Here is a 12,620-nt window from a genome sequence, read left to right as displayed (position 1 = left end):
TGGAGCAAATCCGTATGGGCAATCTGAATGAGGAGTAACTGCTGTCAAGTGGTTCAACAATGGTGGTTACAACGCATTACAAGAAGATTTTATACCAGGACCAGCTTAGCTAAAAACAGTACCAGTCTATCACTAAAATAACCTATAGTAGGGGTTGCAATAATCAATTACCAATGTACAGTGAAACCTGCACTAAATGGTCACTTTCAGCAATGCAACTAATTGTATGGACAGCCACAGATGGCTGAACACAGATGTTAAATTCTAAAATGTCATGCCCTGAATTAAGCTCTAATGGCAAATTTAGGCTGTGATCACAACATTTAATGGAAGCCTCAATTCTATTAGCCAACATCCCCAAAAGTTATGAGCTTGGAGATAAAAAATGCATTTTAAGTCACTGCATTCTCTTTGGCTCTCAATAACCTGCACAGCTTTTTTAAAACTCTCTTCACATCCCTCATCTCTGGAAGGTGCTGACTCCTTGCTGGGGTACAGTTTCACAGCCACTGTCCACCCTCTGGTATCTCACCCAAGAGGCCATTCATCATATGTGACCAACGGAGAGAGTGGTGCTGGATATTCAACTGTGGGAAGCATCACAACTGAGCCCAAGGTTGTCCTTGCCCCACACTTTCTAGCAGGGGTTACTGGACAGCAACCATGAGTGGAACCCCTGGTTGATTTTCCCCTCCCTAATCCAGTGACGCTGATGTCAATTATTAAGCCCCGACTGAGATCAGTTACTCACTGGATAAATTTACTAAGCCAGCAGGACCGCAACCTGTCACACATGTGGCCCAGTGCTCCCAGGCAAAATGATTAGCCTTTAACAACTGCTTAACCCCTTCATCGCCACAAATCTATTTATAGGTTTGAACAAAATTTACTTAGGATGATGCTAACCTATATTTAGATTTGAATGGCATTCACATAACATATCACAAAATACAGTGGAACTCACAAAAGATCAATCCGGTTCATACCAAATCCTCCTTAAGATAAGCTTTTTTTTCAGTGTATGAAACCATTTCCATTTACTGAAATGTAATCTGGTATGCAGATAACATGATCAAATTCCACTTTTTTTTACACCTAAATTTCAATCTGATGTTTAAATCTGATTTTTTTGTCCACCTTTGTTTAACTTCTACATGGATTTTGTTATGGCTACAAACTTTATGTTTCACACTTCCTTACTAGAGGAGTGGGGATAAGGTGATGTCACTAGATGTCTCTAGGAATATTGTGAACACTTCAATTAGAATAGTAAGACTCCATTAGCCAGATTAAGGAGCAGATAATTGGGGCTGCACAAACTGGTTCACTTTTTTGTAATGGATATTAACACCTCTCAACATCTAGTCCTGTTTCAGGTAACTGACAATTTACAATTGCTCTTAAGAGAATTCCACTGCATCTATCACATCAATCACACTAGCAGATGCTCGCCAGGCTGGTAAAGAGGTTAATCTGGTTGTAGGTTTCATATTTACCCGTTGCTATGGCCATCTTAGGACTCCCTTATTTTATCCAAGATGGGCTCTATTTCATTTAAATCAGGGATGAGTTGCAAAGAACAAAAATCAGTGTCAGATTGCCTGAAAATGTATGCCACGGGGAAGCGGGAAATGAGGTGAGAAATGCATGTGCTCACTGCAACCATGAGTCTCTAATCCACTTTTTTGTATTAGTGTGCTAGCGACATCTAATGGCTGCATACCAGTAATGCACAACTCATTCAGGGCAACTGGGGGGATGGGGGACACTACGAAAACCATGAGAAGTGCTAAATGAAGTAGAATAACTAAACTTGCTGCTGCTTAATCAGTGACCAGAAGAACAGGTTTCAGTTTAGTGGTTTCATACTTACCCAAGTTTAGATACAATTTTGACAGCCTCCTTCATCCCCATTCTACTCAGCAGCCATGTGCCATTCAGCAATGGGAAATGGGAAGGCTGTCTGCTACCTTTCACAGGGATTCATTTTAGTAATATCATATTGTAGAGGACAAAGTCGTCACAGCCTACTTATTACACATTGCTCACAGCAACAACACAAAAAAAATCAGCAACAAGAAAATGAGAGGAAAAAAAAGTTCACAAAGTCAAGAAAAAATAAATGAATCGCAAACATTTAATTAAAAAATCACAGCCAAAGCAAACACTCACATAGGATGAGATATACAATTTAATTTCAAACAAAACCACGAACAAGACTTGTATAAAAATAAAGTAAGCAGATAATTTTCTAAGAATAAGTTCATTCTCTCTATGTAACATTACTACACACAGCTCTACCAATAACAGAATGACAGGAATTCAAAATGAAATGCTGGCAAACCTGAAAGCATGTAGTAAATGCAAACTCAATTAAAGTGCTAAGACCTAATGGATTGGCAATTGTACGACATGCATGGTTTAGGAATGAGGAATAGGCGTTCAAAAATGAAGAAACATGTTCAAAAATAAGAAGCAAAAAGGGTAGGACAGAATCATTTTTATTTACTTGCAAGATGTTTTTAGAAGTCAGGTAACTTGCATTTTATGGGGAAGTTACTTCTGTGGGGGGAAGGGGAGGGAGTAGGAGCAGAGTGAAAGAACAATCTGTCCCATAAAATGCCTCAGAAACAGCTAAGTATCAATACTCATTTCTTGGGTACTGTGTACCTTCAATGATGAATGTTCTTGACTTTGAAGAACTAAATGGATCCCCTGGTAATAAAAAAAGATTTAAAAAAACCAGAGTTTATAGCTGAAGGCACATTACATTGCAGAATTTAGGGCATGGGAGAGGTAAGAGTAAATTCTATATATACACACATATACACATGACTTCCCAGCTCAGAAAACAGTAGCCCAGTGAAAAGATTGCCTTTATTGGAAACATATATTTGTTACAAAGTACATCCAACTTGTAAAGGCTCAAATATACTATGAGTATAAAAATAAAAACAGTGCATTTTATCAGTTGAGGTTTGAAAATGCTCAGTTTAAAAAGACAGTATCCCTTTTGTTTACCTACATAGGCTAGATTCAAAATATAGTACCAATCAAACCTACTTGGCAAAATCAACTGGAGGGGTGAATGTAGCATGAACTGGCTCAGTGGATGAGTAATATAGAATTACATAGATGGTAGGAGTGGCAGTAGGAAAAACATCAGCCACGGTGCTGGATTTGGATCCAATTGACACATATAATAGCTTGAGGAGGATTGTCAAACTGTACCAGAGATAATGAAATATGACTAAATAGCCCAACATCTCAGCCTGTACCCCTACGCTCTTCCAGCTCTGGTCTGTGCCCACCACTGGTGCCAGAGCCTTCAGCGGTCACATATCTGCAGTCCGGACTTTTCTGCCTAAGGTTCACCACCTTTCTATACCTTGCACTTTCAAAGCCTCCTCGAACCCACATCTTCAATCATCTCTCCAAACCCTTGCTTGGTGTTCAAACCTCCCATCATCCCTGTAAAACACCGTGGGATATTTAAGGCACTAATATTCAGTGCCACTTATTATTGTTAAGTGGCCTTATGACAACCTTCTCAACCAATGCAGGAGGGCAGTGCAAATAATCATATATTTTGGCTTGAGACGGGAATCAAGTTCATAGCTCCAATCAGTGCAGTGCAAGGGAAAGACATGTAAGGAAGTATTCCAATTAGCTCCCCAATGGTTCAATAAGTTTATCGAGTGAGTAGCTGAGCCAAACAGATAAGACGGTCTCAGGTTTGTTCAATGGTGCCCTTGGGGTGGGGAGGAGGAAAACAACAGTCATCCAGGATGCCTGCTCCTGATCGCTATCTACTGACCGCTGCCGGAATGTGGGCGAGAGTGGACGTCGGATGGGGACAGGATAGGGCTTGCCTGTCCCCTTCATAGTTTACTCTCCTACTGACAATTACTGTCAAGATCTTTTAATGCTCAGTTTGACATCAGCTAACTTGACTGGAGATCGAGTCTATATAACTCAATACTGCTTTTTCCACTAAGGAACTCTTACTTTTATGCATTTAAGGGAGTCATGTACCTCAAAGCATTAACAATGAATGTTCAAAGGCTGTAATAAGGACAGTCGAGAAGAATTGTCTATGGTAGGAGGAGATAAAAATTACAAAGGGAAGACTCAAATGGAATTACTTAGAAATGGTGAAAATCTAAAACTGTAAATAATAAAAACTGCTTGTGATGTGTCACACACATGGAGTTCAGTGTTGTTACTAGGATTTGAGTAAAGGGTATTTGGGTTTGTGAAATTTTTATACTCTGGCCACCTGGACTATGAAAAACACCGAGCAATTATAAGTCTAGATTTTGTCTTTTCAAACGTAGACTATAACTGGAGACAGCATTCTGACCTGTTATATTATACTGGTGGTGGAAGCAATTTGAGGTGATAAATTCTAAGTATTAGACAAGAAGCTTTTTAGTACAACAGTAAAGTGCCTTAGCCTGGAGATACCACTGAACAGCTGATGTTAATAAATCACTCTTTCCTTCCAGGTTTTATGACATTAAGTTAACCCAAGTGAAGGAGCGAGCCTTTGGCTCAGTGATAGCATTCTCACCTGAGTCAGAAGGTGCAGGCTTCGAACCCCGCTCTAGACAGTCCCGGTGAGTGGAGACCGGAGCTCCAGCTCTGAATTCTGGGTTGTCATCCAGTGGGATACTGGAGTCTGGTGGGTGTGGGTGGCCCCCCCCCCACATCATATGGGTTGTGAGGGCCCATTAAACCCTCCTGCTATATAGGACTAACCACCACTATAGCAGGTATAAAGACAGTTATGGCCCTGAAAGAAGCGTTCACATCACGGCCTGTCAGACTGTCTCACAGCCTGAAAATCCTTCTATTACTTCACACTATTCTCCAAGGGAAGAGTGTGAAGAAATGTAAACAACAACCTAAAGTGAACTGCCCTGTGAGACACACACAGCCATTTTATCTTTGTAATATATACAAGACACCTTACAGATCAACAATTTGCTGCAGAAAACATCCTTGTGCAAATCATGTGAGCTGGTGCCATGCGACTTCTACACCAAGCTGTATTTTTCAGACCCCTGCGTTTTACTATTAGCAACATCTGAACGGTGCAGTTGTAATTCCACTCCAAGTTGTATATGCGATATAGAGATCAGAAGTCTAGGCTTAAAGTTTGAACCTGACAGGCATCTGTTGAAAATTAGCTTAGACCATCCATCCAGCCAGACACACATACAGTTTATGTAGGACTACAAAAGGGACATTGTTTTATAAATCACTTAACGTATCTTACATCATGTGGACTAAAGATGCTCTATCATCTTTAGTCTTTTACCATTACCAGCTTGGATGGAACAAGAACATTTCTGTACTGAATTGTGAAGGGCTTTCACTACATGAATCCTTCAGACGATCCTGGCAATTTAAAATGGTATTAGCATTTTGTTGACATGCTGAGCGATGTATTTAATATACAGTACTAAAAAAAATCATCCAGTACAGCTTAATTCCTATATGTATATTCTATATTCAATTACGTGAAGAAACATAGAACAAAAACAAACAACCTGAAAAAAGTCTAGCAAGTAATTTCAGCAGAAATGGAGTTACTTTCATTCTGAGCTCCTAGGTACCTGGAATAACGATGGGGTGTGGGCACACATGAGATCATCCACACAGTGGGTTGTGGTGCTGTAATGAGGGGAGGAGACTCACTCCATACTGCTCATGTGTGACCCTTTGCAGCTAGTTTCAGAATAGGGCAATTTTCTGCCCATCTTTTTATGAGGTGGGGCATAATCCAGAGAAAAATCAAGAGAGAACAAGAAAACATTTTGTAAAAGGGGAAGCCTCACATTCAAATAAAAAAGTCCAATTAAATCACCATTATGCGCTCAGCTACACAGACAGTACTGAAGAATCAAACCAATGTTTTCCTGCCCACCCTAATTTTCTCCCTTTATTCCCCTTCTCTTCCAAAGATGCTGACTCCTTTCCGGGGTACAATTGCACAGTTGTTAACTCTGTGTCCACCTTACCCAGTCATTCTTCATTTGTGAGCCTAGACAGTGAGTGATAGCAGGCTATTTGACTATGCACAGCATCACAACAAAGCCTGATCCTATCCTCACAACATCCACATACATTACTTTTCAGCCTATGTCACTGAATAGTGATCAACAGTGGGAACTCTGGCTGACTTTACCCCTCCCCAATCCAGAAACGTGGTGGCTAATTGTAGTGCTGCAACTACTGCCTAGCTGAGATCAGCTAAGCTTTCCTTCTTCTTAACCAGTGTCAGTATTGGGAATAAGGTGCAGGAGTGTCAAACCTGGTCCCAAAACCACACTTCAAAACATTTCATCAGAGCCTGATGCACTGAAACCTTTACTAGGCTTAATGTCACATTTTCTGTTTGCTTTCAACATGAACTGTTCCTCAAGAGGGGTTGCTGTTAGAAAAGAAAAATGGACTTATGCCATTTTTTCTAGTGATGATCTCACGCAATGATAGGCTTTGTGGCATCACACTGGCAAAAGAAAAGAATGCATGAAACATGAAGATGGTGGCCCTTTAAAATACCACTGGGCTAAGAGTGCCTTGTGTTAAGGAACTTATTAACAGATATTATCGTAAAGTAAGAGCGGACCCTCTGATGCACTCTTGGACCAGTGTTTACCAACATTTTTTTATGGATTCTGTGCTCAAAGTGAGGGTAATGTCAGTTCTGGCAAATGGAATATTTTCTATTTTAGTCCCAACATCAAGCACTCCTGGAGCATGGTATAGAATGGCTGATGCACAGTATAGCCCCCTGCTATCTGGTCCAACAATTTGTCTCCTCCCCACCCTCAGAAGAACATCCCTTATTGCACCAGTGCGACAATTTTCCAATTCCCACACCAGCCATCCAGCAGCTCTTTGAATGAAATTGCTAGTTGCAAGCTAATTAGTAGCAAATTATTGTAAGATGTGTATGGTGGGCCTTGCCCATTATATTGTCTAAATTCAGTTACAGTTAATACACTGAGACTATTATCCCATTAGTCTAGGCTAGAGTTGGCCACTGTCCCTTCCAGTCCTGTGTGCCTGTTTACCAAAATTTCATGGTGTAGCCCAAGTCTGGATCTGTTAGATGCAATGGAGAGCTCCCCCTATATTGTATATAAGATCATGACTGATCTTCGACCTCAACTCCACTTTCCCGCCCGATCCCCATATTCCTTGATTCCCCGAGAGTCCAAAAATCTATTGATCTCAGCCTTGAATATGCTCGACGACTCCACATCCACAGCTCTCTGGGGTAGAGAATTCCAAAGATTCACAACCCTCTAAGTGAAGAAATTCCTCCTCATCTCTGTCCTAAATGGCCTTATCCTGAGACTATGTCCCCTAGTTCTAGGCTCTCCAGCCAGGGGAAACAACCTCTCAGCATCTACCCTGTCAAGCCCCCTCAGAATCTTGTATGTTTCAATGAGATCACCTCTCATTCTTCTAAACTCCAGACAGTATAGGCCCATTCTACTCAATCTCTCCTCATAGGACAACCCTCTCATCCCAGGAATCAATCTGTTGCACTGTCTCTAAGGCAAGTGTATCCTTCCTTAGATAAGGAGACCAAAACTGTACACAGTATTCCAAGGTGTGGTCTCACCAAAGCCCTGTACAATTGTAACAAGGCTTCCTTACTCTTGTACTCCAACCCCTTGCAATAAAGGCCAACATGCCATTTGCCTTTGTACCTGCATGCTAACTTTATGTGTTTCTTGTACGAGGACACCAAAATCTCTCTGAATGCCAACATTTAATAGTTTCTTACCATTTAAAAAATATTCCGTTTTTCTATTCTTCCTACTAAAGTGAATAACCTCACATTATACTCTATCTGCCACCTTCTTGCCCACTCACTTAATCTGTCTATATCCCTTTGCAGACTCTTTGTGTCCTCCTCACAGCGTACTTTCCCACCTGGCTTTGTATCGTCAGCAAACTTGGATACATTACACCGGGTCCCTTCATCTAAGTCATTAATATAGATTATAAATAGGTAAGGCCCAAGCAATGATCCTCGTGGCACCCCACTAGTTACAGCCTGTCAACCTAAAAATGACCCGTTTATCCCTACTCTCTGTTTACCGTCCTTAAACAATCCATACTAATATATTACCCCCAACCCCATGAGCGCTTATCTTGCATAACAACCTTTTATGTGGCACCTCATCGAATGCCTTTTGAAAATCCAAATATACTACATCCATTGGTTCCCCTTTATCTACCCTGCTAGTTACATCCTCAAAAAACTAATAAATGTGTCAAACATGATTTCCTTTCATAAAACCACGTTGACTCTGCCGAATCATATTATGATTTTCTAAGTGCCCTGTTACCACTTCCTTAATAATGGATTCCAGCATTTTCCCGATGACTAATGTCAGGCTAACTGGCCTGTAGTTCCCTCCTTTCTTGAATAGCGATGTTACATTTGCTACCTTCCAATCCGCTCAGACTGCTCTAGAATTTAGGGAATTTTAAAAGATCACAACCAATGCATCCACTATCTCTGCAGCCACCTCTTTTAGAACCCTAGGATGTAGGCCATCAGGTCCATGGGATTTGTCGGCTTTTAGTCCCATTAGTTTCTCTAGTACTTGTTCTCTACTGATATTAATTATTTTAAGTTCCTCATTCTCATTATACCCTTGGCGCCCCACTATTACTGGTATGTTATCTGTGTCTTCTACTGTGAAGACAGGTACAAAATAGTTGTTTAACGTCTCTGCCATTTCCTTATTCCCATTATAATTTCTCCTGTCTCAGCCTCTAAGGGACTCACGTTTACTTTCGGCAATCTCTTCCTTTTTACATGCTTGTAGAAGCTCTTACAATCCGTTTTTATCTTTCTTGCTAGTTTACTCTCATATTCTATTTTCTCCCTTTTTATCAATTTTTTGGTCATCCTTTGCTGGTTTCTAAAACTCTCCCAATCCTCAGGCTTACTACTCTTCTTCGCAACATTATAAGCCTCTTCTTTTAATCTAATACTATCCTTAACTTCTTTAGTTAGCTACAGATGGATCACTTTTCCCGTGGAGTTTTTATTTCTCAATGGACTGTATATTTGTTGAGAATTTTGAAATATTTCTTTAAATGTTTGCTATTGCTTATTTACCGTCATACCTTTTAATCTAATTTCCCAATCTATCTTAGCAAACACGCCCCTCATTCCTATGTAATTGGCTTTATTTATGTTTAAGATTCTAGTCTCGGACTTATGTATGTCACTCTCAAACTCAATGTGAAATTCTATCATATTATGATCACTCTTCCCCAGAGAATCCTTTACTATGAGATAACTAATTAACCCTCTCTCATCACACAATACAAGATCTAAAATAGCCCATTCCCAGGTTGGTTCTACGACATATTGTTCTAGGAAACTATCTCGCATGCATTCCATGAACTCGTCCTCCAGACTACCTTTGCCAATTTAATTTGTCCAGCCTAAACGAAGATTAAAGTCCCCCACGATTATTTCATTACCGTTGTTACAAGCTCCTATTATTTCTTAATAAATACTCTGATCCAACGGTATAGTTACTGTTAGGGGGCCTGTAAACTACTTCCACCAGTGTTTTCTGCCCCTTATTATTTCTTATCTCCACCCATACTGATTCTGCCTCCTTATCTTCTGAGCAAAGATCCTTTCTCACTACAGTCCTTATGTCATCCTTTATTATCAGGGCTACCCCTCCTCCTTTTCCATTCTGCATGTCTTTGTTCTGAGCTTCTCCTCATTCAAATGATATAATCTATATTTTCAACACTATTTACAGGGAAGCTCTCTGAATTAGACCCATTCAGTGCTGAATCAGCTAACAATCTGTCTCGAGATTTTTTTTTATTCGATCATGGGATGTGGGCGTTGCTGGCAAGGCCAGCATTTATTGCCCATCCCTAATTGCCATGAGAAGGTGGTGGTGAGCTGCCTTCTTGAACCACTGCAGTCCGTGTGGTGAAGGTTCTCCCACAGTGCTGTCAGGTAGGGAGTTCCAGGATTTTGACCCAGCGACGATGAAGGAACGGCGATATATTTCCAAGTCGGGATGGCGTGGGACTTGGAGGGGAATGTGCAGGTGGTGTTGTTCCCATGTGCCTGCTGCCCTCGTCCTTGTAGGTGATAGAGGTCGCGGGTTTGGGAGGTGCTGTCGAAGAAGCCTTGGCAAGTTGCTGCAGTGCAACCTGTGGATGGTACACACTGCAGCCACAGTGTGCCGGTGGTGAAGGGAGTAAATGTTTAGGGTGGTGTCAAGCTTCTTGACTGTTGTTGTAACTGCACTCATCCAGGCAAGTGGAGAGTATTCCTTCACACTCCTGGACTTGTGCCTTGTAGATGGTGGAAAGGCTTTGGGGAGTCAGGAGGTGAGTCACTCACAGCCTCTGACCTGTTCTTGTAGCCACAGTATTTATATGGCTGGTCCAGTTAAGTTTCTGGTCAATGGTGACTCCCAGGATGTTGATGGTGGGGGATTCGGCAATGGTAATGCTGTTGAATGTCAAGGGGAGGTGGTTAGACTCTCTCTTGTTGGAGATGGTCATTGCCTGGCATTTGTCTGGGGCCAATGTTACTTGTCTCTTATCAGCCCAAGCCTGGATGTTGTCCAGGTCTTGCTGCATGCAGGCACGGACTGCTTCATTATCTGAGGGGTTGTGAATGGAACTGAACACTGTGTAATCATCAGCAAACATCCCCATTTCTGATATTATGATAGAGGGAAGGTCATTGATGATGCAGCTGAAGATGGTTGGGCCAAGAACACTACCCTGAGGAACTCCTGCAGCAATGTCCTGGGGCTGAGATGTGGTTGGGGCCACCAATAACCACTACCATCTTCCTTTGTGCTAGGTATGACTCCAGCCACTGGAGTGTTTTCCCCAGTTCCCATTGACTTCTATTTTACTAGGGCTCCTTGGTGCCACACTCGGTCAAATGCTGCCTTAATGTCAAGGGCAGTCACTCTCACCTCACCTCTGGAATTCAGCTCTTTTGTCCACGTTTGGACCAAGGCTGTAATGAGGTCTGGAGCAGAGTGTTCCTGGCGGAACCCAAACTGGGCATCGGTTATTGGTGAGTAAGTGCCGCTTGATAGCACTGTCCACGACATCTTCCATCACTTTGCTGATGATTGAGAGTAGACTGATGGGGCGGTAATTGGCCGGATTGGATTTGTCCTGCTTTCTGTGGACAGGACATATATGGGCAATTTTCCACATTGTCGGGTAGATGCCAGTGTTGTAGCTGTACTGGAACAGTTTGGCTAGAGGTGCGGCTAGTTCTGGAGCACAACTCTTCAGCACTACAGCTGGGATGTTGTCGGGGCCCATAGCCTTTGTTGTATCCAGTACACTCAGCTGTTGCTTGATATCACGTGGAGTGAATCGAATTGGCCGAAGACTGGCTTCTGTGATGGTGGGGATATCGGGAGGAGGCCGAGATGGATCATCCACTCTGCACTTTTGGTTAAAGATGGTTGCAAACGCTTCAGCCTTGTCTTTTGCACTTAAATGCTGGACACTGCCATCATTGAGGATGTTCACAGAGCCTCCTCCTGCCGTTAGTTGTTTAATTGTCCACCATCATTCACGACTGGATGTGGCAGGATTGCAGAGCTTTGATCTGATCTGTTGGTTGTGGAATCGCTTAGTTCTGTCTATAGCATGTTGCTTCCGCTGTTTAGCATGCATGTAGTCCTGAGTTGTAGCTTCACCAGGTTGGCACCTCATTTTTAGGTACGCCTGGTGCTGCTCCTGGCATGCTCTTCTACACTCCTCATCGAACCAGGGTTGATCCCCTGGCTTGTTGGTAATGGTAGAGTGAGGAATATGCCAGGCCATGAGGTTACAGATTGTGCTTGAATACAATTCTGCTACTGATGGCCCACAGCGCCTCATGGATGTCCAGTTTTGAGCTGCTAGACGGGACTTCGTCTTCACAAGGACTGTGCGGTGGTCACTCCTACCAATACTGTCATGGACAAATGCATCTGTGACAGGTAGATTGCTGTGGACGAGGTCAAGTTGGTTTTTCCCTCGTGTTGGTTCGCTCACCACCTGCCGCAGGCCCAGTCTGGCAGCTATGTCCTTCAGGTCAGTAGTGGTCCTACCGAGCCACTCTTGGTGATGGATATTGAAGTCCCCCACCCAGAGAACATTCTGTGCCCTTGTTACCTTCAGTGCTTTCTCCAAGTGGTGCTCAACATGGAGGAGGACTGATATATCAGCTGAGGGAGGGTGGTAGGTGGTAATCAGCAGAAGATTTCATTGCCCGTGTTTGACCTGATGCCATGAGATTTCATGGGGTCTCCGCGGAGTCAACGTGCATTGAGAACACCAGTTAGGCTCACCAAACATTTTACTTACAGCCCTTATCCAAGCTGTCTCTGTTGCATTTGAACATAGGCACCAGATGTGGAAGCACTGTACTCGACTATTCTGTGACATCCAATTTTAAGGAGTTTCCATTAAAAGTAAATATTAATACCTCAAAAAACAGACCTTTTTTTTTACCTTTAACAAACTAGCATAAGCAAAAACCCAAAACAATTATTAATAGGATACGTCGTGCTCCCAAATTC

The 12,620-nt window shown here is 42.3% G+C and overlaps 1 protein-coding gene across 7 annotated transcripts in view; it reads right to left on the bottom strand.

The window, feature by feature from the left end:
• Positions 1-12,620, bottom strand: part of kcnab2a (potassium voltage-gated channel subfamily A regulatory beta subunit 2a) — a 274,196-nt gene that overhangs the window by 23,188 nt on the left and 238,388 nt on the right. The window contains exon 9 of one of the 7 annotated variants that reach the window (XM_067970207.1): positions 2,671-2,715. The exons of the other annotated variants lie outside the window; for them this stretch is intronic. Coding sequence (XP_067826308.1) covers positions 2,671-2,715 — 45 coding nt within the window. The remainder of the gene's footprint in view (positions 1-2,670; positions 2,716-12,620) is intronic. 7 annotated transcript variants of the gene reach the window in all.

This window comes from Heptranchias perlo, chromosome 32 (assembly GCF_035084215.1).
Source record: "Heptranchias perlo isolate sHepPer1 chromosome 32, sHepPer1.hap1, whole genome shotgun sequence".
Taxonomy (NCBI): domain Eukaryota; kingdom Metazoa; phylum Chordata; class Chondrichthyes; order Hexanchiformes; family Hexanchidae; genus Heptranchias; species Heptranchias perlo.
This window is presented reverse-complemented; position numbering and strand designations above follow the sequence as displayed.